The sequence below is a fragment of the Phyllostomus discolor genome, chromosome 3, assembly GCF_004126475.2.
Source record: "Phyllostomus discolor isolate MPI-MPIP mPhyDis1 chromosome 3, mPhyDis1.pri.v3, whole genome shotgun sequence".
Taxonomy (NCBI): Eukaryota; Metazoa; Chordata; class Mammalia; order Chiroptera; family Phyllostomidae; genus Phyllostomus; species Phyllostomus discolor.
The window spans coordinates 121487272-121513211 of record NC_040905.2 but is presented as its reverse complement, the minus strand read 5'-3'; the positions used below and the strand labels follow the sequence as shown (position 1 = coordinate 121513211).

General features: G+C 42.9%; 1 protein-coding gene and 1 pseudogene across 5 annotated transcripts in view; both read right to left on the bottom strand.

Moving 5' to 3' along the window:
• The window catches only part of ARHGAP17 (Rho GTPase activating protein 17), an 88686-nt gene extending 65216 nt beyond the window's left edge, over nt 1-23470 (bottom strand). For 3 of the 5 annotated variants that reach the window (XR_004902126.1, XM_036021370.1, XM_036021368.1), the window contains exon 1: nt 23301-23470. Coding sequence is in view for 4 of the 5 variants with exons in the window: in XM_036021370.1 (XP_035877263.1) it covers nt 23301-23353 (53 nt within the window). In the remaining variant the exon portion in view is untranslated. The remainder of the gene's footprint in view (nt 1-23300) is intronic. The other 2 variants (XM_028510161.2, XM_028510165.2) reach the window with 1 other exon arrangement.
• A 412-nt stretch (nt 23471-23882) lies between these two features.
• LOC114508740 lies at nt 23883-25475 on the bottom strand (annotated as a pseudogene).
• Nucleotides 25476-25940: the final 465 nt, after the last annotated feature.

Sequence of the window (25940 nt, the reverse complement as noted above, 5' to 3'; positions counted from 1 at the left end):
AGCTGACAGATTACAGATTCTAAATTTCATTTTTGGCAAAGAATAAGGAGACAGTATGTGGTAGGAGCTAGGAGTTGTGGCTCTGTAGTTAGAGAGACCTGACTTTGAGTACCAGTGTTGCCGCCTGGTAAAAACTACAGCTATGATTCCTCCACCATCAAATGGAATGACCCTAACTGTAAAATAGGAGTGATGACAATACCACCAACACAGTGGCTGTCCAAAAACCACCATTATCTCATTTACCCCATTTATCTTATTTATCTTATTAAATATGGTCCCTGGCACCTAGTGAGCATTCATGGAGTATCAGCTATTCTAAGAATGACAACAAATAACCACCTTCAGATAAATGCCAGGCAGCAAGTGTTATCTCTGAACGACTTTCCTGCAGTTATTCAAGCAGTGCTAGCTTCTTCTGGAAGAAGTTTTGGTGGAGCACAGGCCACACAAAGATAAGAGGCTGTGTCAAATGTATAGCCAGAGCAGGGCAGGCAGTTCACTTAAAACAAAGGGCTGGTTGTGAAAATGCAGTGTGGGTTGGAGGCCACCAAAGAGAATCATAGGCACACTATACACAGAAACTTAGAAACTGAGTATGTGGTGAGTTGGCAAAACCTTTTATCGACGAATCAACATCCTAAGTGGCTGTGCTGTGCTCATACTGCTGATGATGAGGCTGTAAAAAGGCCAGTGCTGGTGGTTCTCAAGTGCAATGTTCATTCACAGAGGGGCCAAAGAACCCGCTAGATAGAAACCAGCTTAGGATGGACCTGCTACAATATATTTAGATCTTCATCCATTTAGCCAGTACTCGTGGAGCCCTCACTGAATCTCAAGAACTGAGGAAGAAGAAAAGGAGAGAAATGAGCCACAGTCCCACCCTTGAGGAGCTAATGGGAAAGGCAGGAATATAAACAATCACTTCTTCAGAGTTCTGGGAGCACAGAGGCAAGAATGACAGACTGTGTGTAAGGAAAAGCTTCACAGGGAAGCAGTCTAAGCAGATCTTAGATAAGACAGACACACACAAAGAGCACAGAAGAGGGGATCTGGAGAGAGCCCTGCACTGGAGCACTGAATAGGGAGTGTGGGACCTGGCTGAGAAGAAAGGCTTTGCATGCTATGGACTAGTGGGCAACAGGAGAGCCACTCACTGATGGTCTCTTGACAATGGAGTGGCAAATCTAAAACTCAGATTTAAACTTGAAAATAACAGTTTTGGTAGCAGAGTATAGGACGGAGATAGGGAGAATACCTGGAGGGCCTCTGCAGTTATCCAGGGGACAGACAGACTCATAATCCAAACTGTCCAATCCTGGTCAATAATTACATGCTGCTGTTTTAACAGAATGTAGCGGAATCACTGGCTGTAAACTATCAACTTAAAAAACACTTTTGAAAGTTAAAAAAATTATAAAATAAGGAGCTCTCTGGTCAAAAGATAAATCATAAAAACTGGAATTCATGAATCATAACCAACTTAATCACCAAATTTCCAACACTACATTGAAAAGAAACTTAAGTATTACTTTGCATTTGTATATTCTTTTCTTTTATGAAAGTACTTTCACATATTTTATTTTACTACATGTACTCTTATGGGGCAATTCTTCTTATCCCTGTTTCATGGGTGTGGAAACTCAGGTAGGCTCCCATTAAATAAATTACACAGTCTTTGGACCCTCAGAATGAGAGGGATTTCAAGATTAATGACCAAGGTTGAGTCTCTCTTAGTTAATTTTCACGCCCGATGCTGGCCCTAGCTCCACCACAAATTAATCGTACGATCTAAAAATGTAATCCTTGACCTCTCTGCACCTCAATTTCTATTTGCATCAACAATCTCATGCAACTTTTAAAAGACCACAATAAAAGAGCAAATGAGAATATATTGAAACCTTCAAAGCTGTGCCTGCAAATGTAGGGCTGTATCTCTATAAATAACCTAAGAAATATTACCAATATTCAAAAGCATATATCTCTAAGAAATATTACCAATTCTTAAAAAGCATATAATGCTGAGAAACTAAGAAGTGTGGACCCTTGGTTTCTATAAGGAATACATGTCACAGATGTAGGGTAGAAAGTTCCATAATTAGAGTGGTGCACAAAATCAAGGGAAAAAATATTCATGTAGGAAACTGGGGTAAGGCTGTTTTAAGAGATGATGGGTAAATTCTGGGGGGAGAACACCATAAATCTTCACTTGCCCTTTGCTGAAGGTTAAAGAAAGGGGCATTCCAACACCACAGCTTGACGGATGAAAGGACACTGCAGATGATTCAAAACAGAAAATTAACCCTTTTTAAAGGAGGCTTTTACTCAAAAGGAATTCAGAATAATGGAAAAACTGAATGCAGCTATGCAGCCCGAACCACAGGCTGCTGTCGTGCAGACTACGCCACTAACCTTTTCACTCAGTTAGTCACTAAGGAAATATCTACAGGGTTCCCTTCCATGAACCATCATAAACAAGAGATATGGCCCTGCTCTGACAGAGCTCAAGGACTGTTGAGGGAAATGAGGGATTCTTCTCTAGTGCAGTGAGAGCTCTGGCAGGAGGAACACAGGGCCCTCTGAGGAGTGGGCTGGCATCATCAGCATCATAGCTAACATTTGCTAAGTTCATACTATGTGCTTGGCAGTGTTCCAGGGGCTTTGCAAAAATAAATTCCTTTAAAGTTAGCAGTAACTTCATGGGCTATGCATTATTATCTCCATGTTACAGATGAGAAAACTGAGGCACAAAGAAGTTAAGTGACTTGCCCAGAGCTGCACAGCTAGGCTCTCAATCTGGGGAATTTTGCTCCAGAGATCCTGTTAACTTCTGAGTTCAGGTCCTTTATGCATATTGACTCATTTAATCCTAAAGATAACTAGGAGATCAATACTATTACTATACCCCTTTGAGAGATGAGAAACCTAGGCACAAAGAAGTTAACTTGCCAAAGGTTATAGAGACGATGGGAGGGCATCTAATGCAGATCCAGGATACCAGAAAGGTTTTCTGAAACTGGTGATGGCTTTTGAGAGCCAATAGATGAGTTGAGTTAGAACTGTGGGTGTTGGCTAGCAGAAGGGACATTAAGGCAGTGAGGGCAAAGGTGAGAGACAGAGCATAAGAATGGACACAAAGTAATATGCCTTAGGGAGAACCCTTGTCCCTCACCCCAGCTCAGGTGCATGGGGTCTACTGAAGTCCGAGGGCAGCGCAGAGAAATTGAGGGCAACCCTGCAGGACTCTGGGCATATTAGGCAGTGGTCCTCTACCATAGGGAGGGCAAGGAGACTGAGACAAGGTCTCTTGATGCAGTTAGACAAGTCCTATTAAGAACTCTACATCTAGCCCTGGCTGTTGTAGCTCAATGAATTAAGTGTGGCCTGCAAGCCAAAGGGTCAATAGTTCAATTCCCAGTCAGGGCACAAGCCTGGGTTGAAGGTTATCTCTCATACATCAATGTTGCTCCCTCCTTTGTGCCTTCCTCCCCAATGTTGCTCCCTCCTTTGTGCCTTTCCCCCTCCTTTCCCCTCTCTCTAAAAATCAACAAAATCTTAAAAAAAAAAAAAAGAAGTCTACATCTATAAGGGTCAATAATAACTTAAATAAATAAATAAATAAATAAATAAATACCAGGGAGAAAAGGAAAATAATTTTTTCTCCTTCCACTGTGCTCTCTAGGTTTGTTTGTTTGTTTGTTTGTTTAAATAAAGATATATTTATTCAGTCTAAAAAAAGAAGGAGCACCCCGGCTGGTGTGGCTCAGTGGATTGAGTACCGGCCTGCAAAACAAAGGGTCACTGGTTTGGTTCCCAGTCAGAGCACATGCCTGGATTGCAGGCCAGGTCCCCAGTGGGGGCTGTGCAAGAAGCAACCATGCATTGATGTGTTTCTCCCTTCCTTCCCCTCTCTCTAAAAATAAATAAATAAAATATTTTTAAAAAGAAGAAGTCTGGGGGTAAGGCAAGAGAACTGAGGTAAACAGACCTGCAAAAAGGAAAGTTTTAATTAATTCCACCTCAAAGAAATTGAAACCAGTGGTGAACTGAACATGTCAAAGGTAACAACAAAGCCCAGACTCACACAAGGACAGACTTGAATGACTTGAGTGCTCATACTGGAAGAGAAGAAGTACGTTACTCAGTTTCTACACACAGTTCACATTCATTCAAAACTTACCACAAGAAAAAAATAGAAAATGTGATGCCTCATCAAGACAGAATGCAGTCAGTGGAACTAGATCCAAAGATAGGCAAGACATTGAAATGATCTTGCGGGGACTTTAAAACAACTACAATAAAATATGCTCAAGGACCTAGTGAAAAATGTGGACTGAATGCATGAATAGATGAGGGATTTCATCAGAGTTTTGAGAACTGAAATAAATTATCCTGACTAAAATACAAAAAAGAAAAAAGCTGAAACAAAGGTTCCAGCATTCATGGGATACTATCAAGCAGTCAATATCATACATGTAAGGTAATCAGAGTGCCAGAAAAAAGAGAGAGAGAGAACTTGGGCAGGAGAAATATTGAAAAAGCAATGGCTGAGAAGTTTCCAAAATTAATGAACAATATCAACCCACTGATCCAAGCTGAGAACTCTATGCAGGACAAACACACAAACACACACACATCTAAAAAGATACAATATCAAACTGATAAAAAACAAACATAAAAAGAAAATATGGAAAGCAGACAGATGAAGAGAAAGAGTATTTCACATACAGGGGAGAACAATACTAACGATGGCTGACTTGTCATCAAAACACGAGGCCAGATGACAATGGAAATGGATGTTTAATGTGCTGAAAGAAAAAACAGCCAACCTACAAATCTACATCAAATGACAATATTCCTCAAAAAGAAAGGCAAAATGAAGACATTTTGGAGGAGACAAAGTTGAAAGGAATTTCACCTCTTGAAGATCTCACTGCAATATTGTGGTAGGGAGTGGAAGGGAAGCGGGAAAACATGGAGGCATATGACATTTACACTGAAACAGTTTGGGGTGGGGAGACCTCTTAGGGAATGGTGGCAAAGAGCTTAACTTCCCATGCCACCTCCAATTAGTCAGGGCAGCCACAACTTGGCCAAAGGATGGTGAGACTGCACCAAAGTCCCTGGGAAAGAACCAGACAGAAAGCTGCAGAAGGATGTCCCAAACATTCTAACTGTGGACATTTTTTCCCTACTAAGTGTCATTCTTGATGTCACACCTTAAATTTCATTGTGCAGGTAGATTGGGCACAATAAAGAATTGGAGATTTTATCTACTTTCTAGTAAAGTATTAAGGCAGTTTAACATAAAGATGATGGCCAAGTTTCAGCATTCCAATTTAACTTCTATGTCTCCGAAGTGTTGGGACACAAAGGAAAAGTCTGGGTTGCAAGTCTGCTATGCAATTTAGAGTTAACTACTTCTCAGCCTTGGCACTGTATATTGACATTTTGGTCACCCCAGTGATGACAACAAAAAATGTCTGGATATACTGGCAAATCAAATGGTGGTGGTTGGGGGAGAGCTTCAAAACTGCCCCCAGTTCAGAACCATCTGGTTAATGGAAAGGACGTTATGAGTCCCAGAAAGGCACAAAGATGGCAGTCGTTAACGCAGAGATTTTCAACCCTTTTCACCTCAAGACACACACACACTAATTACTAAAATTCTGTGGCACACACACACCAAAAATACATTTTTTGCCAATCTGACCAAGACAATAGGTATACTTTTAATGCATTCACACCCATGGCTATTGTTGTGTTGGCTGTTGCCATTTTTTTATTTGCAAATCTAAGGGCCAGTGCAGTGCTCCTGATGAAACAGTCAGGTACTGCATATTTCAAACATTCCTGTGGCACACTGGTTGAAAATCACTGACATGATGTGTTCACGTTAATGGAGAGGAGATCTGGAACAAGAGGGGAGGATCCTCCTCTGATTCTGTAATGACCTGATAAACGACTCTTCTTTGTTTTATTAGTGCTATTCCTGATGATGTAAATTGAGGGAAAGGGGGGTTCTTATATCCTGGAAAATAAAAACATAGTTTACTTCCTTTCTAAAGACTTTCTTTTTAGTCTTTTTGAAACTTTTTGTTAATTGGTAACAGTATTATATATTTTTTAATTTCCAAGAACTCTATCTTTTTCCTAGTAGACTGCTTTTTTAAAATTTTGTTAAGTGGATGTAATAGCTTTTCTGAAGATTTTTTTACATCCTATTGTCCTACCTTTGACAATAAATGAACAAATAAAACTGCACTTGCTTTAGTCATTCATAGAGTTACTACATAATAAGACTTTTTCTGAATGACTTTCAGCATCACATTTTTTAATTTACAAAAATTTTTTAAAAATATTTTTCCTAATATTTAAATGAATTTTAATGGGGGAGAAGAAATAAGCCCATGTGTCTGGTTAAGCCTCTTAAATTAAACTATCTCCCATAATGTCTTCAGTTCCTCCCTCACAGAGAATTTTCCTACCATGAAAAATCTCATGAACTTATGGTGGAGACAAGACAACAGTGCAACCTTGTGCTGTAACATGTTGTTATGATAGCTGTGTTCCTAAGAACTTACCAAAAATTCAAATTATAAAATAAATTAATACAATGGCAGGAGGGGAAGTAGTCGAAATGGAGCATTTTAAACAGTTATAGGAATTTCTACTGTATTAGTGGGCAAACCTAGCATTTTATCACATCTGGAAATGATTCAAATAGGATGCTAGTCTTTTCTTATCATCACAAGTGCTCTTACTAGCAAGAACATTTCATACAGGCACATCCCTTTTACCATACACAATCCTAAAAGCAGAACAGAAAGTAACCACAAATATTCAAGTTCAGAAGGTACCCCACCCCAGTCACAGCACCTTCTCCATACACTGCACAAATATTTTTTGTATTCCAGTTGCATTTTTACCTTTCTTGAAGTAATAAAGCATAACATGCTGAAAATGTTGTGTATCTTCTTCCATTTTAATATTAAAATGGCTCCACAAAAATTCACCATGGGGAGGTTTAGAGGGTATAAGGGGACTAAATGATAATGGAAAAAATAAAATAAAGAACTTACGAAAAAATTCACCAATTTTGATAAGCTCTTCTTAAATACGCACTGATATGACAGCTGTCACAATGCAACTCAACGAAACTGTTTCAGATGCAGTTAAAGATGCAGATAACTAAGCACTACTAGAGCCAGCCTACAGAAGAAGACATTAACAGGCTTTTCAGCCAACCCAATACTAACGTACAATGAACAGGAGCACTTAGGGACATGCTATGGGTGGGCAGTGAGAAGAAGAGTCTAGCAGGATCACATTTCCAACATGAATGACTAACTGGACAATAAGGCTCTTCACCTGGAGAAAAGATCTGTGAGTCCATGAGAGAAGCTCCAGACATGCTGACACTAGGATGGAGATGCCCAGTGTGTGTGTTTGGCTATGTGGCTCTGAGACATCGCAGAGACACCTGGGCAGGACACTTGGAGTGTGAGTAGCAGCAGCAGACACAAACTTGGGGGAGTTCACTCGGAATGCAGGCACTGCAGGAAAGATAAAGACTAAAGGCAGAGCTTTGGGAACACATGGATGAAAAGCCAAAGCTCTTCTAGGAATGAAGAAGGAGTCCCCAGGGAGCACCAGGAAGGGAAGAACTGGGAGTGTGGTGTCAGTGAAGCAAAAACCAGTGACTGGTAAAAAATGCGAACCATGGCAGAGAGGACAGGAAACTGTAAGGAGAATGGTTATTGGAACCAAGACACAAGGCATAGGCAGAGAGTGAGACGCAAAGGCACGTGAGGAGAGAAGAAAGCTGAAAAAAAAAACAAAAAACCTGACCTGATTAGCAGCTGAGCAGAAAGAGCCAATGGAGAGAGCAGACAGGAAAGTAATGAAGGAGAGCCCCAGGACAGTGGCACAGGGGTGAGGGGTGACAAATGGGAAGGAGAGCCCCGGGACAGTGGCACAGGGGTGAGGGGTGACAAATGGGAAGGAGAGCCCCGGGACAGTGGCACAAGTGGGAATGGGAATGACAAATGGGAAGGAGAGCCCCGGGACAGTGGCACAGGGGTGAGGGGTGACAAATGGGAAGGAGAACCCTGGGACAGTGGCACAAGTGGGAATGGGGGTGACAAATGGGAAGCTATGATGACTGTGAAGATTGTGTGCACTGGAGCATCAGGGACTGGGAAATGTGGCTGTGTCCATTTTTCTTGGGAAATGAGGCAGGTCACCTGAGGAGAGTGGGTATGTCTGGAGTAGGGTGGAGTAGGTCTAAGAAAAGTAGAAGTCTGGGAAAAGTACTTAGGAAAATGGGATGGGATACCAGCCAAGGACTAGAAGGCAGTAATAAAAGGCCAGCTGAGTTTGGAGTCTGTAAAATTTTGGCAGTGGTAGCCTGAAAAATTGGATGCTCTCTGGGTCACACCCTGCAGAACAGGTGGAAAAAAAAAAAAAGGTCAGCTGGACAGAGTTCTGAGAGTGATGTCAACCGGAGACTGACTGAGGTCACAGATGGAAGGGGACTGAATAAAGGTCAGGAGAAACTGGGAAAAAAGGAATCCAAAAGGGTAAGAGATGGTGGACAAAGAATTAGGGCTCTAATTTTAGAAATGGTCCCTAAAATATAGTGGTCAATAAAGAATGCTAGTGCATACTCCCAACAGCAGTATATGACACAACATTCCTCACCTCTTCCAAGGCAGCAACATATCATTATTTTATTTTTTAATGCATTTTATTGATTATGCTATTACAGTTGTCCCATTTCCCCCCTTCTCTCCCCTCCACCCTGTACCCCCTCTCCCACCCATGTTCCCCCCCTTTAGTTCATGTCCATGTGTCATACTTATGAGTTCTTTAGCTTCTACATTTCCCGTACTATTCTTGCCCTCCCCCTATCTATTTTCAACCTACATTCTGTGCTACTTATTCTCTATACCTTTTCTCCCCCTCTCCTCCTCCCACCCCCCTGCTGCTAGCCCTCCATGGGATCTCCATTTCTGTGGTTCTGTTCCTGTTCTAGTTGTTTGCTTAGTTTCTTTTGGTTTTGCTTTAGGTGTGGTTGTTCATAATTGTGAGTTTGTTGTCATTTTACTATACATTTTATTGTCTTCCTTTTCTTAGATAAGTCCCTTTAACATTTCATAAAATAAGGGCTTAGTGATGATGAACTCCTTTAACTTGACCTAATCTGAGAAGCACCTGATCTGCCCTTCCATTCTAAATGAAAGCTTTGCTGGATAGAGTAGTCTGGGATATAGGTCCTTGTCTTTCATGACTTGGAATACTTCTTTCCAGCCCCTTCTTGCCTGCAAGGTCTCTTTTGAGAAATCAGCTGACAGTCTGATGGGAACTCCTTTGTAGGTTAGTGTCTCTCTAGCTCTTGCTGCTTCCAGGGTTCTCTCCTTCCTTTTAATCTTGGGTAATGTAATTATGATGTGTCTTGGTGTGTTTCTTCTTGGGTCCAACTTCTTTGGGACTCTCTGAGCTTCGTGGACTTCTTGGAAGTCTATTTCCTTTGTCAGAATGGGGAAATTCTCCTTTATTATTTGTTCAAATACATGCTCAATCTGTTGCTCTACCTCTTCCCCTTCTGGTACCTCTATAATTCAGATGTTGGAACGTTTCAAAATGCCTTGGAGGTTCCTAAGCTTCTCCTAGTTTTTTTGAATTCTTATTTCTCCATTCTTTCCTGTTTGGTTGTTTCTTTCTACTTTTGTTCCACTGTATTGTTTTGAGTCTGTTTCCTTCCCATCACTATTGGCTCCCTGTTCATTTTCCTTCATTTCTCTTATGGTAACCTGCATTTCTTGATCTAATTTGTGACCAAAATCAACCAATTCTGTGAGCTTCCTGATCACCAGTGTTTTGAACTGTGCATCTGATAGGTTAGCTATCTCTTGGTTGCTCAAAAGGATGAGTTCTGGGGCACTGATTTGTTCTTCTGTTTGAGCCATCTCTCTCTCTCTTTTTTTGGTCTGGTAGCTCCCATTAAGGTGAGGGGTGGAGTCTTAGGTGTTCACCAGCGCTGGGCACACGAGTCGCTAGATTGTGATGTTGTATGTGAGGGCAGGGTCGAGAGGGAACAATGGCGGTAGCTCCATTCCCCGTGGGACTTCGGTCCCTTCCCTGGGATCCTTGATTGTGCGCTCTTCCCTGCTCCAGAATCGCCACCTCACTGCATCTGCCAGCTGCTGCTTGCCTACTCAGGGTCCATCCGCTGCGATCTTGTGCACCCCAGATGCCTTACGAGCTCCTGGTTGCCTTATGCGCCCAACGCTCCCTGTTCTCCATTCCGCGACCCCCCACTCGACCCGGCCCGGCTGCTTGTCTCCGCCCCTGCTACTGGTCTGGATAAATGGGTCTATTTCAACTTCTTGGCTGTCCGACTTCCATTCACCGACTTCCATTCAGATAAATCCTCTGTCAGTTCTGAGAGATATTCTGTCTGCAAATCATTGTTGTTGTAATCTTGGTTGTGCGAGGAGGCACGGTGCGTCCACCTATTCCTCCATCTTGCCGGAAGTAACATATCATTATTTTAAATGTGAGTTTTTAAAAAGACTTTTATTTACTTTTAGAGAGAAGGAAAAAAGGAGGGAGAGAAACATCTATGTGTGAGAGATACATGGATCAGTTGCCTCTTGCTCACTCCCAACTGAGGACTGACCCACAAACCGGGCACATGTCCTTACTGGGAATCAAACTAGCAACCTCTCAGTTTGCAAGCCGGTGCTCAATCCACTGAGCCACATATGCCAGGGTTATCATTATTTTAAACTTTGTTAGTTTGGTGAGTAAAAAGCAGTCTCAAAGCTATGTGCTTCTTCAACTGTTTGTCATTTTGAAGTGTCTCATATATTTACTAATCATCTGTCTTTCATCTGTGATCTTTCTGCTCATGGTATCTGCTTTGTAGAGTTCTTCAAACTGATGACAGAGCTTTCTTTATGCATTAAGAATACTAATCCTCTGTTGTGGCCATTGTCAACTGTTTCCAGTTAATCATTTAATTATTTATGTAGTTAAATTATTATGTAGTTAAATCTATAGGTTATCTTTTAATGTTCATTCTCTGTACTTTCATGCCAGAGCATGAAATACTTTCCATATTTTCTTCTGCTTATTTTACAGGTTTATTTTTTACACAAAACTTTTAATCTGTCTGGAATTTCTTTTGGCCTACAGTGGTAAGGTGGTATCTAACCTGATGATTTTCCCAACTCTTATGATGCCTCCTTATCACACACCAACTTCTTCGACATACCAGGCTTGTTCCATGTGGTACCAAGAGCTGATGTACTGGTGTGGAAACATAGCAGGGAGGCTGATTTGGTGAAGGTCAGAGAGAAGGCTAGCCAACAGCACGGGCCAGGGGGGGAGTGTCTCAGGTCTTCAGACTCAAGCTCAGTACACCCTTTATCCTGTCTTAAAGCTGTTTCAGTTTTTTGTTAAGCTCATATCTAAAAGTTTTAAAAACCGCAACTGAATTAACTACTTTGCCCACCCACCCCATCCAACCCCACCGCCCCTGCCCGCCCTGAAGCTGTTAAGGGAAAACAATCTCATGTGATCACCAAATATCATCTTTGAAAGAAGCAGATTTCTGCTTTTTGGAGGAAGGTTCTCATATGGGCTTTGGAGACCAGCAGAACGACACACACAAGCATACATGTGAGGCACATCTATAAATATTTTTTCTTTAGAGAACAGTTCACAGCTTGTGAATCATAGCTAAGCATCTGCCCACTAACTAGACTTGTTGAGCGGCCAACCATAGGTGTGTTTTCTTTAATCCTATGCTTCTTAGGCATAGTCTTGAGGATGTCTGAAAAGTCCATGAGATTATATGCAAATGTGCATGTGTGGATGATTTTTTTAAGGAGAGGACTACTAGAACCTCCATCTAAATCTATGGTAGCAAGGTTTCTATTCCTGAAGACTGCTCTAGGACTCACAGACTGCATGTAAATAAGTCCATCACCTGATGACTGCTAACCACTTCTTCAGAGGTTGTGTAACTACTGCCATTCTCTCACCATTTCTCCACTTTCTCTTCCAATTCCTTTCTCAGTCGAGTGCAATGCAACTGTTTTCTCCATATCGTTAGACTACTACAAATTCAGCACTCCGCCTTGAAGGTCACCTGCCAATCTTATGACTAACACACAATAAAACTCAAACATCAGATGAACTAAAAGGTGTATGATCCCAAAACGTGAAGAAAAATGCTTGTGGATTCCAACTGGGAACCATTAAGATTAGGACATTTGCATTTTAACTGGACAAACATTCCTCATGGTGTTTCATACAGCTACACATATTGGAGAGTCTAACCAATTAAATAAGGGGTGAAAAAGAAATCATTGAAGTAAATAACAGGGAAGAAGAAAATGAAGGAAAATATAGATAACGTATACACAGAAAAGCCAAGAAGTAACAAAATGATTAATCGTAGCTAAATAGGGTATAGCATAAATGAGTCTATTCATAAACATTAATATCACCCATATTTACCCACTAAACTAATTAGGCACAATTCTCAACAACAAAAACAAAGTACTTTGGAGACACATAAAAGCACACATAAGGAGATGTGCTGTGTTCATGTTGCAAAGGTATCACTCTCCCTATGGTTTAGTAGGGAGAGTATGGTTTAGTACAAATTACCAGACCATAATTGCTCAGTTTTAGTTACAATATTTTTATATCCTCAGGCCTAACTCATAGCAGGCACCCAACATATTATTTGAATGAATGAGCTCCAAACCAATCAAATTCCTAAGTGATTTTTTCTAGGAACTAGAAAAATGATACCAAAATTCTTTTTTTTTTTTTTTTACAAAAATAGGAGAAAATAACAAAAAGAAAAGCTGAAGGAGACCAGTTCTACCAGATTGAAAACATATTTCAGATGAACAGTGTAGTATTGGTATACACACACAGATTCCAAGCCATTCATCTGTGGGAGAAAAAAAACCAACAAAGTAGATACAAGAATTATAAGTTTAAAAAATGAGAAGCATTACAAAACAATGGAAGACAGTAGAATTACTGTTACCTATTTCAGTAAATAACATCCAACCATAATCTGAATCTCCTCAGCTCTTCCCTTTCCCTTTTCTTCGTCCCAAACACTATGGTGTTAAATATTCCCCAACCTAATCTGCAGTGCCATCGTCTGAGCTTCCTTACTCAGCTGCAACAGCCTCTCACCAGGTTCCTTTCACCTTCTCCTCTTTCCCTTCCTCCATAATTCCAACTCCACCTACCACCAAAGTTGTCTTCCTAAAGTATTAACTTAATTTTCTCAACCTTCTGCATATAAGGATCCCCTAAATCCTACTTCAATGATTTTGAAACCATGATCCCCCCAAAACTGGAACAGAAGCTTTTTTAACAATGGTCTCCCATGGATGACAGCAAAACCCCATCAATACTCCCTATCTCCAAAAGTTGGTATTCACCGTCAGTGGTGGTCATGTATTTGAGTCCTGCCATCGTGCAGTTGTACGGGCAATATTATTAATTCTACCATGTCCAAAAATGAAAAAGCAGTGAGAATACTGAGAGGCTATAAGAGGAGATGAACAAGTACAATAAAAACTAAAAGCTACACTGTGAGAAATGATGCCTCAATAAATTGTCAATGTACAATAAAACTGCTTTCAGGAAAGATGGCCATCAGTTTATATCAGGCAAAGAAAACTGAATATGCTGGTTTTAAAACTTTTTAAAGCTTTGAAGGATGACTTCCTCCTTCTATTGGATAGAAATGCATCCAGGGGCTTGTGACTTTAAATACCACACTCAGCCTGAACTTGAGAACATATGGATCTACACACACCCACTCGCTACCTAATGAATTTAAAAATAAGTGCTGGATAGTTTTTCTGCAGTTAAGAATCAGATACAGCTGTCTCTTCCCAATTTATTAACCAAAAAATATTAAGTTAAAAGAGGAAATTTTCAGTGTGTTAGGTTTCCCCTAAGCATTTTTCTTCCCTCACAGAATTCTCCATTACCCACATTTCTACCTGCCTGTTATCAAGACTGCTCAAGTGTCACACATCAGGGAAGCCTTCCCCGGACCCCAAACATCTCAGAAACCCTAGGCCTATACCCATGCTCCCTTCATCCGAGCACTCACCGTATCTCATGAAGTAGAAATACTTTGATCTTTTTCCCCAAGGTACAGCTGGGCATGAGTTCAAGTGGCCACTCCAGCCCATGTCTCTGAAAGGATCCAATGACCACATGAAATTCAAGCGGGTAGATTTATAAATGTTCATACTGACAGGTGACAGGTAGCTGGTAGTGGCTGAGAAAAATTTCTGTGCCATTCTAAATATTTATTTACTTACTTAAATATTTGCATTCATTTGCGTACCTGTTTAGTCTATAATTTATGACTTAAATGCTCTGGAGGCATAAATTTGGCTAACCAATGTGGAAGAACACTGAGAAACCAGAGAAGAAATGCTAATGAAACATTAAAAGAGAGATCAAGTTGACTATTAGACCTGAAGGTATCTCTGATAAGGAAGACACCTAAAAAGAATTGTGGGAAGGGGATGGAAGGGAGAAACATCTTAGAACTGATTAATCAAAAAGAAGTAGCCAATGCAAATAATCAATAAGCTGTAATTAAGTGAAATATCAAGACATAGGAAACAAGGAGGGCTGACATTAACTGAGTATTGTTTTCATATAATTTGCTACAAGTAGACTCTACCTAGTCAAGAATGTTTCTCATATAAATCACAGGGTCAGATTTTCAACAGAATGTGCTTTATCTTCTGAAACTTGCATCAAACCTGCACCAAGTCATAAATCTGTCCCGCTCTAGATTCCATGCCTGGGCAGATGTGGTGGCAAACTCTTTCTGTAAAGGGCCAGACAGCAATACTAGCACAGGCTCTGCAGACCTGACAGTCACTGCTACAAATACTCAACTCCACAGTCGCAGTGCATGGCCATGTGCCATAAACCCTGTCTGCAAACAGGCGGTGAGCAGGATTTGGCCTGAAGGCCATAGACTAGGGAAGAAGGGCCAATTTGAGGATGTAGTTCATGAATTGAATTTCAACAGGACATTTAAAGTGTAGACATTCAGGATAAGGATCTAGAGATGAAGAGATGGCAGGGCTAGAGGCATCAAGTTGGGAATCATCAGTCACGAGGTGGTATTAAGAGGCTGAGATCACCCAGGGGAATGGTCTGAGAAGACAGAAGGACACCTCCCCATCTGAATACAGGGCAGACATGCAATGTCACTGGGAATCATTACAGCCCTGAAGGGTAGGAGAATTATAATCAAACCTACCTTAACTCAATCTTTTTAAAAAGAGGTTCCTATTTTAACTTGGAGCTTTCATTCCCTTTTCCAAAATAAATAACTTTAAAGTTTCAAATTCATAGATAAAAAAAAAAAGAAAAAGAAAAAAACCTTTCCCGCTAGTTTCAGGAAAGTAAAAAAGAAAAAAAGGCTAGAAAATAAAGCAATTCTAAACTCAAGTATCTATCAACTCTTTTAATGTTCTATTTTTAATTATGAGATATTTCACACTCAAAAAATATATGATATACATAGAAAGTAGGATGAATGATGATAAAACAGACATCCCATCTCCATCCCCATCCCAAGGAGAAGTTCATTACCAAACACTAATGCCCAATTTTACATACCACAAGAATTAGTCTCTAAACTAGAAGTCAAAGCAGGAAGCCTAACGTCAGATAAAGCTTGCAAATGTGTTTTCTTTAACCTACACGATAGGGTTTTTTTCCCCTTTTTTGTTGACAATGTTTAAATATCAAGAAACTTCACCTGGAAATCAACATTCTGGAGTGTCATTAAATGATACTATGGCAACAAGTGGCTGCAGCTGAGAGTACTGTCCCCTTTCAATGAACATGTACTCACTAACTTTCCACAGTTCTCACCACTCCCTGTGGTCTGGCACTTGTCTCCCACCCAACTTACTAATTTTACTTGAGTTTGTGACCCCTGCTTATAGAACATATTCATGGTTTCCAGCTTTTTAGAGTATGGAAAACATTATTTAAAGTAAAAAAAAAAAAGAGTTCACAGACTCTAAATAGGGACATTACCAAGAGTAAGACAGGTCCATACTTCCTTATCTACCATTTTGAAATCTACATGTAAGAAAATATATGTATATACACAAAGCAGGAGTGTAAAGATATTTTTAACAAATGTATACTTCACTAATTACTATGCCTACACTTACTTAATCTACCTACATTTGAGAAACAGAAATAGAATGATATATGCAAAACCTCCAAAGTCTGAGAAGAATGTGTGGTGCACATGCTGACTCTAGGGCCTCACACCAGAACGTTAAATCTCTGGGGGGGTCTGCTGTGCACACACAGAGAACAGCAGCTACAAAAGTAATCCCATATTAGAATAGCATGCTGCCTTCACATATAAAAGTGATGCTATATGACCACATCATTTCGAGGTTCATTTTTCTTCAGTGAACGATAGACTGTTCTAGCACTTGTTATACTCTAGGATTCACAATACGTAAAGTGCATAACAAGACCACGGAAGATCAGATTCAGAAACTGCAAGACAGCAGGTTTCTTTCCACCCCTGCTCTATGAAGAAGCTGGATGGAATCCACTCAGACTGAGGACAACCACAGCTGCCCTCTTTCTCAGAAGCACTGTTCAGAGCTCCTCTAAAAATGGCAGAGGAAATCCTCAGGCATAAGATGAAACAGAGAAGTAGGTGAGGGATGTTCAATGCTACTAGAGTCAGGAGATGGCTTGTGATGTTAGATACTGGAAGGGCTGTCATGAAGGAGTCAAGGTTGGTTCATCCTGGCTCCAGAAGGGTGCTCTGGGGTGTGCAGGTAGAGATGCATTTTGACTCCACATCTGCGGATTCCTGCTGCCCCTATGAAACAGACTATCTCAGGAAGAACTGCTTTTTCTACTCCTGCAGAAGGTTATCTGATTTCTGTGATCAGGGAGGGGATGGCAAGGGAAGTAACAGAGTTAAAACAAGCCAGGTTGGGCCTGGGACAAGCTGGGTGGCTGGTGCCCCAGCCAGGTGGGCCAGCTGCTGTTCAGCTAGTAGAGAATGCTAGGTATTGCCAGGTCTTCCAAGATTTTAGAAGAAACTGGAAATCCAGGCTCTTGTGTGAAAACTCCAAATTTTAAAATATGGGCAAATGATAGTAAAAAATACATACATATACATACCAAATAGGACACAGCTATGTCCTGCAAGCAAACAGTGTGAACCTTTGATTTTGAAAACTAACATATACAGAACCTGGGAGGACCAGACCAGGGTCCTTCCAGGAATCTCAATCTCAGCACCTCTGACATTTGGGACCAGATCATTCCATGTTGGGAGGTTGGGGGTTCCTTTTCCTTGAAAAATGTCCATCGGCATCCTGGCCTTCACCCACTAGATGCCAGAGCGCACCTCCCAAAAACCAAGTCATGACAGTCAAAAATGTCTCCAGACCTTGCTGATGGGGGGCAAAACCACGCCTGATCAGAGCCACTGGACTAGAACAACACCCAACTCTTAGCCTCCAGGATTTTATAAAAATGTTACTCATAACTCGAACAAGGGGTGTCTCATGTAAGAGTGGCCCACATAAAGTCTGGATTTATAGCTGCCTCGGAATCAGACACCTGGGACTAAACCCCCAGCTCTGTCATGTATTAACCTCTTAATGTGGCTTCCTCATCATTAAATCAGGAACAAATAACATTACTCCTTAGAGCTGCTTTAAGAATACAGAGAGAAAATTTATGCAAAGCACCTAGCCCAGCAGCTTAATATGGACCAAAGACCGTTAGCAAACATTAATCCTTTCCTGGGAAAAAGGCAGCCTGGAGTCTGTAGTTGGAATGGGATCCAGTCAGAAGCCCTGGACCAGCCCACGTCCTGCCTCGATCACTTAGGAGTTGTGGGAAGTTAACAGGGCAGCCTTCCTTCTTTATAAAACAGAAGTGACAACCACTGCAGGCGAGGACCAAGCCAGGTGGTTTGGCATAGCGCCTGGTATGAACTAAACCACTGAAGAAATGTTGATGATTTTTCTTATCAGATCTTTTTAAAGATTTCTGTAAAGGAAAGTACAATTCTTTAAAAAATTCAAAGAACTGAGAATGTAGTATTATCAAGGGATAAGGTATAAGACAATAAATAATAACAGGGATCATTAACTTCCAGGTCCTTCTACATAAGCAATTGCCAAATCTGGCCCTGGATATTTTGCTTAGTCCCATATGGTGTCATGCTGGTTGTTTAATTTGCATTAATGCCATTTGTTCCCAGACAGGGGCCTGGACCTGAGTGGGTCCGCCTAGGACCAGCTGCGATGCAGTGTGTGGGTTTTTGACTTTGTGTAGGAAAGATTTCACAACACGAATTCAGATGACTATGAGGATACATTTATTAAAGGTGGGGACAGTGAAACAAGGAAGGGCTTAGCATAGAAGAAGCAACAGGAGAGCCTAGGCTGAGCTGCCTGAGCTCACTGGGAATTCAGGGAACAGGGGGCCTTGGGAGGCAGGTTCAGGGGATCAGCCCAGGGCAAGCTGCCAGCTACCCATTTCCATACAGTTTAGGAGATGCATGCCTGTGGGGAAGAAGGAAAAGGGAATGGTGGGGGCTGCTCCCCAGAGGGTGAGCATGTGAGCTGGGTCCTTTGTCTTGATTGAGACTTTTACCTCTCTCTTGTAGGCAGGAATCTTAGGGGATGTCTCAGGAGAGGGTTTCAGTAGAATATTAATCAGTTCTCTAGGTGTGCCCTTTCAGGGTCATGGTCTCCACTGATTGGCAGGGGTTCTTTAGTCCTTGCGATTGTTCCTGGTGTAGAGCACCAGGTTTTGCTGCTTCTGGGCCTGGAGCTGAACTACAACTGAGGCCTAGATGTTCTCCCCAGGGAGGAAAGGCCTGGGAAGAAAAGGTTATCCTGTGGGTGAGGTTCTTGTTTTCCCAATTTTGCACCCTGCCAGGCACTCGGGGCCTTCCACCCCTGGTGACAATCTGCATGTGGCTGTAAATTGTTCTGCCACTGTCTCTGTTTCCGTATTCCACTTGCCAAGGAATTTTCCCGGCTTCTTACTATCCCATCTCAATTTGATTTTCATTAAAATCCAAATTGTAGGCTTTTCTCAAAACTCCCCAAATCGGGGCACACAGGACCCATACTCCCACACAAACTTTTAGTGAGATAGGAAGTACCTGTCAGGTCCTCCCTTCCCCAACCAGCCCTCCCCTGGCCTAAGTCACTCACTGATTTCACTAGCCTGCCCCCTCTCAGCATTTTCGACCTTGGCTTATCTAAAGACAACTTCTGGGAAAGCATTCCGGATCTCCAAAGAGCACTTCATTACAGCAGGAGCCAACACTCACTGAGACACTCCCATCCAGAAGCTCACCTTAGATAATAAAGTCTCCCAATTATGTAGTCACTTGAAATCCTTTTCTCATTGACATTTCTACCTCATCACTAGCCATTGCTCAGGTTCCTTATCCTGGTGTACACCTTCCTTAATGCGGGATATCGCCTCCCCGTATCACCACCCTGTCCACTGGTACCTGCCTGAAGCATTTTCAAAACCAAAATACTTTTCTTTTTTAGCACAACTACAAAAGACATGACATGATGGCTATTGTTAGCCTGACCAGCACGCCTCTTCCCTTTCTGCTGGTAACAGCATTGTAGTTTTCCTGGGGAACAGCACTCCCCAACTCTCAGTCCATACGGTATGCATGGGGCTGACACTCCACTCCCATTTCCAGGGAAAGGCCTGTGACCCAGTCAGAAACACTCAGCATCAGTCCTGGGACTTCTGGGCACAGTGACTAGGAGTCAAGTACTCTCTGTTCCCCCTGGGACTTGAACGGAGGATGACAAAAGATCAGGGGTCTCCTTGTGGACATAGCCTGTATAAAGACAGGACCCTCTGGAACCAGCCCAGTGGACGGCTGTACTATTTTTGGACTCTGGTCACATATAAGCCAATTAATTCTCATCTTTGCTTAAGGACATTTACACTAGGTTGTTTTAAAATCAAAAGAGACAAGTAATCAATACGGGAAATTTTTTAAAAGTACTTGAAAATTTTTAAATGGAAAAAAAAAAAAGGCTCTGCTCAAATTTTCTCCCATTTTTTCAGCCCTGGCTGGTGTGGCTCAGTGTTCAACACTGGCCTGCTAACCAAGGGGTCACTGGTTCAATTACCAGTCAGGGCACGTGTCTGGGTTGCAGGCCGGGTCCCCAGTTAGAGCGCACAAGAGGCAACCACAATGATGTCTCTCTCCCCCTCTCTTTCTCCCTCCCTTCCCCTTTCCCTAAAAATAAATAAATAAAGTCTTTTAAAAAATTTCCCCCCATTTTTGTTACCTCCCCTCCATCCAATAAGAGCTGGGTTTTACACTGTGAAGTAGCCATGCCTCTGTAAGCTTTTATCTAATAGTATGTAATTATTTTTCACTCGCCAATCTCTTTTCTTTCACAAATCTACTGAGCTCCCCAAGGGCAGAAACTGTGTAGTTTTCACTCTTGATTCTTTAATACCTTGTCCAGTGGCACATAGTTTGAGCTCAACAGTGTCTGAATGGATGGATCAACAAAAGGCAGATGAACAAAGGAACCATCCTAATTCTTTACTTCGGGATGTCCCTATCATGAGACCACCTCAGAAGCCTTGCCCCTGTGATACACAAACCATCTTCTAAAACAGACTCATCCTCCCATTATAAACAAGTTGCATCACGAGAACTCACTCCTTCCAGCCATTACTAATTCTCCCACATGTCCATCCCATGGAACCTCACTGTGGGTTACTCACAAGGTCCTAATTCTGGGAAGAGAATACTTTACTTCCAGATACCACCTAGAATTCTATGAATTCATAACCCCCCAGTGGGCATGCCAGTCACACCTATAAGTTCACTCTTGGGGATGGGGGTAACCTCCTTTGCTTCCTGATCTCCTCCTTGCCCCCAAAATACCCAGAATCCAGACTCAATGGCTACCCACCATCTGCTTCCAAACAATAACAAGTCTAGGTTCTCCCCTTCCTTCACTTTTTTCCTCCCTAGTCCTTTATCATTACGTAAGTGGAAAAAAATACAAATATATCTAGGAAGTCAATAGCAGTAAAACAACAGGTTCCCCTGTAAAAAAGTTTTGACTTTGGGTGCAAAATTGCCACACCCTTAATTGCTCTGTAATAGCTGCAGCTTCCACTGGCATCTAGCAATTAAGATTTTCAAATAGTCAAAGGTCAGGGCCAGAATTATAGTCCTCATATGACTCACCATTGACTCTATCCAGTTTTCATTTTCCCATACTTGGGCCCACACCACCAAGGCAATCAGGTAAGAACTAAATTTACAATAGATTAACAATTTTGTTGAGTATCTACTGTGTAGTAGGGAGCACAGCCAACTCTAGAATCCAAGTAGAAAGACACAGCAAGGCTTCTCAAAGTATTTAGTGTAATGAAGAACATGGGCAAGTAAAGAAGCAATTACATTACAGAAGAGCAGGCGCTACATGGAGTTATGAAAGCACCCAGGGTCAGCCAGTCTATGTTGGAGCATCAGGGAAGGCAGGTCAGGGGCAGAGACCTTTACCCGGAGACCTAAAGACTGAATAGGAGGGAATAGGAGGTGGCAGCTATAGGACAGGTGTGTTGAAAAGACTCCTGAAGAGAGTTCCAGGTAGAGGCTAATTAGTGAGAAAGCAAGGCCTCCTGTAGAAACTGTAAGTAGGCAAGTATAGTTGGAATTTACAAGTGTGAAGAGGGAAGCTGCCACAGAGGAAGCAGGGGGCCAAAAAGACCCAGAAGGCTTTGCAGCACTAAAAAGAACTTTACTGAAGAAGAGCAAACATAGTTTGCCTTATACAATATACCGAAAGGCCATGATGAAAATCTGATCAATGTATCTTGACCCTCACTAAATATCAATTTTACAATGCATGTTACTGAAAACACTAAGGGGGGGGGCTAGAAAACTTGCAAGGAATTACTTTTCAATTTGTTTACAGATTCTTGGTTGAAACATTACCCTTCTCTACTACTTTGTCTACCTTCCTCTCATATCTATCACTTTCCTACAAACAACAGGAAAGCAGGCACATCAATGAGACAGAGATTAATTTTGGAAATAGGAAAAATACACACCAAGATAACAGGGTGGAGTACCAAAAAAACTGAGCAACAAAACTAAGCAGAAAATTGAGGGAAATGAAACAGTGAAAAGCAAATTTGGAAAATTCAAGAGGAAGTAAGAGTATTTTCATACACACAAAAGAAAGAAGTGTCCCATGTGTTTTGGCCAAACTGAACTCCCCCTTTTTGCTTAACTGTTGAAAAAAAGTGAAAACTGTGAAAACTTTACACTTTCATACCTCATCGCAGAATAAACAGTAAATCTGGACAGTACAGCAACTGCCCTGGAAGACCTTGAAATAGTTGCCCCAGAAAATGCCGGACATGACAATCACCTGGAGAAGCTCCACAAACCAAACCATTCCTGTCCCAACTGCCTGCTGGTCTATTCTGTCATTTCAGAATAACTGTAATCACTATGTATGGTCTCTGGTGGGGAATCACCTGCTAAGGTCTGTAAGTGTCTAACCACTATGCTGTACACCTGAAACTAATATAAATTATGCCAACTGTAATTAAAAAATAAATGCATAAGTGTTACACTTTCTTTTTTCCAAAGACTAGATTTTGTAAAGAATCAATGCTTGCCTGTCATTAAAGCAGAACCAAAGACACATAGAGAAGTATATGCTTCCAAATCCAAAGTGAGAAAGTGTTTTTTACAACTTTTTTTTTTAATTGGGGCAAGGCGTTTCCATAGCCTTTTCTCCCACCATGTTAATGTCAAGAAGGTGCGGCCAGGCTCTGGTGCCCGTTCGCTCCGGTTTGGAGACCAGCAGCACCCTGAGTGCCCCAAAGGGCGTAGTGAAGATTGCTCAGCGAGTGCGACGAGCGTCAGTGACCGTGTTCCTACTGAGGGCCACCGTGCAATGTAGTGAAGGGTTGTCCCAGCCGGGTCTTCGGAAGGCTGGGACCTCGTCTCAGGTAGGGTGCCCGACGGCCGGGCCTCAGGGGAGGACAGAGACCGCCGGGCCGGCCCAGACCCCCGGGCAGAGAGCCGGCAGGGCCCGACAGGGAGGCGCGGCCGGGCCCAGGGAGCTGCCGGCCCGCCCGCCCGCCCGCCCGCATGGCCCACCCCGCTGACCCCGGCCCAGCGCACTCGCCTGCCCACGGTCTGGTTGGCCAGCTGCTTCATGCGGTTGAACTGCTTCTTCATGGCGGCGGCGGGGCCCGGGCTCTGCCGGCGAGACTCGAGGAGACGGGCTGCGGCTCCTACATCGCTTCCCGGCCGGGCGGCGGCGGCTCCGGCCTGGGCCCGCCCCCGCGCGTCACTTCCAGCGGCGCCGCCCGCAGGCCAAGGGGTAGGAGCGCTCGGCAGCCAGGCCAGCGCCGCTGATTTCTTCCGCCCCGCGGGGAAGGCCGACGCGTGCAGGGCGGGCCCCGAGCCCACGAGGCCGCTGTGTCCTCCGTGCGCCCAGGGTCGCCCATTGATTATTATTTTTTTTAGTTTTTCTTTTATCTTTCACCACAGTTTTGTCATAAAATTTTGTTTCACTTCTTTTTGGTACCCATGTAACAAAAAGGTTGGAGGGGAGGGGAGGCAGACAGTATATTTTCTGCCTATGAATGGTTGTGGGGAGCGGGGAGAGGGCACTGCGGCAAACATGACCTTTATGGAAACAGTTTTGATAGCAAAATGTGGTGGGAAGCAGGTCTTTGGAGCCTAGAAGGTTGTTGAGCGCCTTTATTCTCAAGGAGAGACGGTGCTGTGCAGGTCAGTAACACAAGTTGTTGTGTAACCTGTCTGGGAGGGAAGGAACAGGGAAGGGAGCAGTAAACGAATTTTCTAAGAAAGGAATCTAGTTAGTGCATGGCATGTCCGGTTAGTGTGAAGCAGAGGTTTAACATTGCTGCTTTCTCTTCAACGCCTCCACCAGATCGTTCTTAAGAGCTTCGTGTTTCGATTTGTCTGCATACGTCTATACAGACCTCAGCCTTTGAGGATATTTTTTATTTTTCCAAAGTAGGTCTCATCAGCTTACTTCTCATTTTGTTTTCCTGGTCCTCAAGCAGACAGCCTATATTGGCTATGTGTGGTGAGCTGCAGCTCACAGTTTCGTCGTTCTCCATCTGACTGCTATGGCTGTCTCAGAAGTTCATGGTGCCAGAGCCGGATTTGTTGGTTTGTAGCCACAGCATCATCCTGGGCATTTCTCCTGTACTTCCACCACGTGAATGGAATCCCAGCAGCCTTTGATCTTCTTTGATCTGTCTCCAACCTTCTTTATGAGGATCACTCCAGCAAAGCCATGATCCCAATGCCAGAGGTAGAAAGGTGAGGCCTTCAAAATAACTGGTCTCCATCCTGGTCAAAGGAATTGTTGTTGGCTGCCACCTCCAGCTTTCTCAGCCAAGCAGAAGGCATGACCCCATCTTCCAAGGGAGGGTCATGCTTGTTACTCCATGATGACCTATAGGAGTTCTTGTGACTGCTGTAGTCACACAGAAGGTAATCCTTTCCCACCACCTGTCTCTGGCAATTTTCAGTGGCTGGTCAACAGAAGACAGGAGATGTTCACCCCAACTGGGGACAAAGTCCATCAGGTTGCTGAGGTTTTCCTTGATTTGCTGTGAAAGTAAGTGCCTCATTAAGTCCAAGGTGTTGATGACTCACAGTGTTGGTGCCAGCATATGTGGCTGTCTCCCCAGCATCAGGGGCTGGCACTTCCACTTTTCACAGTGCCCAGGAATGAACATCTGGGTCAGTGCCTCCCTACTTCTGAGCTGTGGCCATTGAGGGTTTTCATTAAATGTACTGCCAGTGACACTGGTTAATAATATGTAGGTTTCAAGTGGACATTGTAACTTGGTGGCCATGTGCTCTGTCGAGCACTCACCACCCAAATCACTTTCCTTTAGTCATTTTATATTTCACGCTTTCATGCACTCACTCCTGAGTGAATATGAAACAGGCTGGCGACAGGCAATACCAGGGCCACCGTGGCTCCCCTCCCCCCTTCTCTTTAAACTCAGTGATTCTTGACTGACTGACACCTGGGGGGGGGGGGGGGGATGTAGGTGAAGAACTGTTCACCGTTCTCCCCAGGTCACACTGGTGCACAGGCTGACACTTGTCCAAATGTACTCACTGGTGCTCTTAAGTGAATGCATGTAACTCAGAATTTTTTCTCAAATTTTTGTAAAAAATAGTGGCATGGATATCCCAAGCTGCAGGACAACATGGACCGTGTGACAAGAAAGCCAAAAGCAATATGTGTTTTCTATTAGCCCACACCCAAGAACAGTGTTGGAGGTAGTGCCTCCTCATCAGCTGTCATGGTAGTAGCATGGAGGTGGCAGGGGCAGGGCAATGCAGAAAGAGTCACAGAGACAGAGGGGACAGCAAAGGCTCATAGGCCACATCATTGGACAAGGGTCCTGTGTTGGGCCCAGGCCAGGCCTCAGGGTTCCCAGGACCCCCACCCCCTGGGTCAAACTGTTGTCTAGCAAGACCTCATTGTGATTTAGTCCCTTGAGCAGCAGTTCCAAGGGAGGCGGTGGTTGTCCCACAAGGGGCTGGCTACTTTTGGCCAGCAGACCAGGCCAGTCTTGTGACCCTCATCAATGACCTCCTGGCTTGGTGGCCTTGGCTCTGGCTTAGGTCACTGCCTAGGGCTGGGTGTCATTATAGCTTCCTTCAATGACCACATCTCTAATTTCATAAAAGATGCACTGATAAAGGAGAACAAAAATGGGGAAGAGTCACCCGACTCTAAGAGAAAGGATGTTGAAGCCGTTTAAGC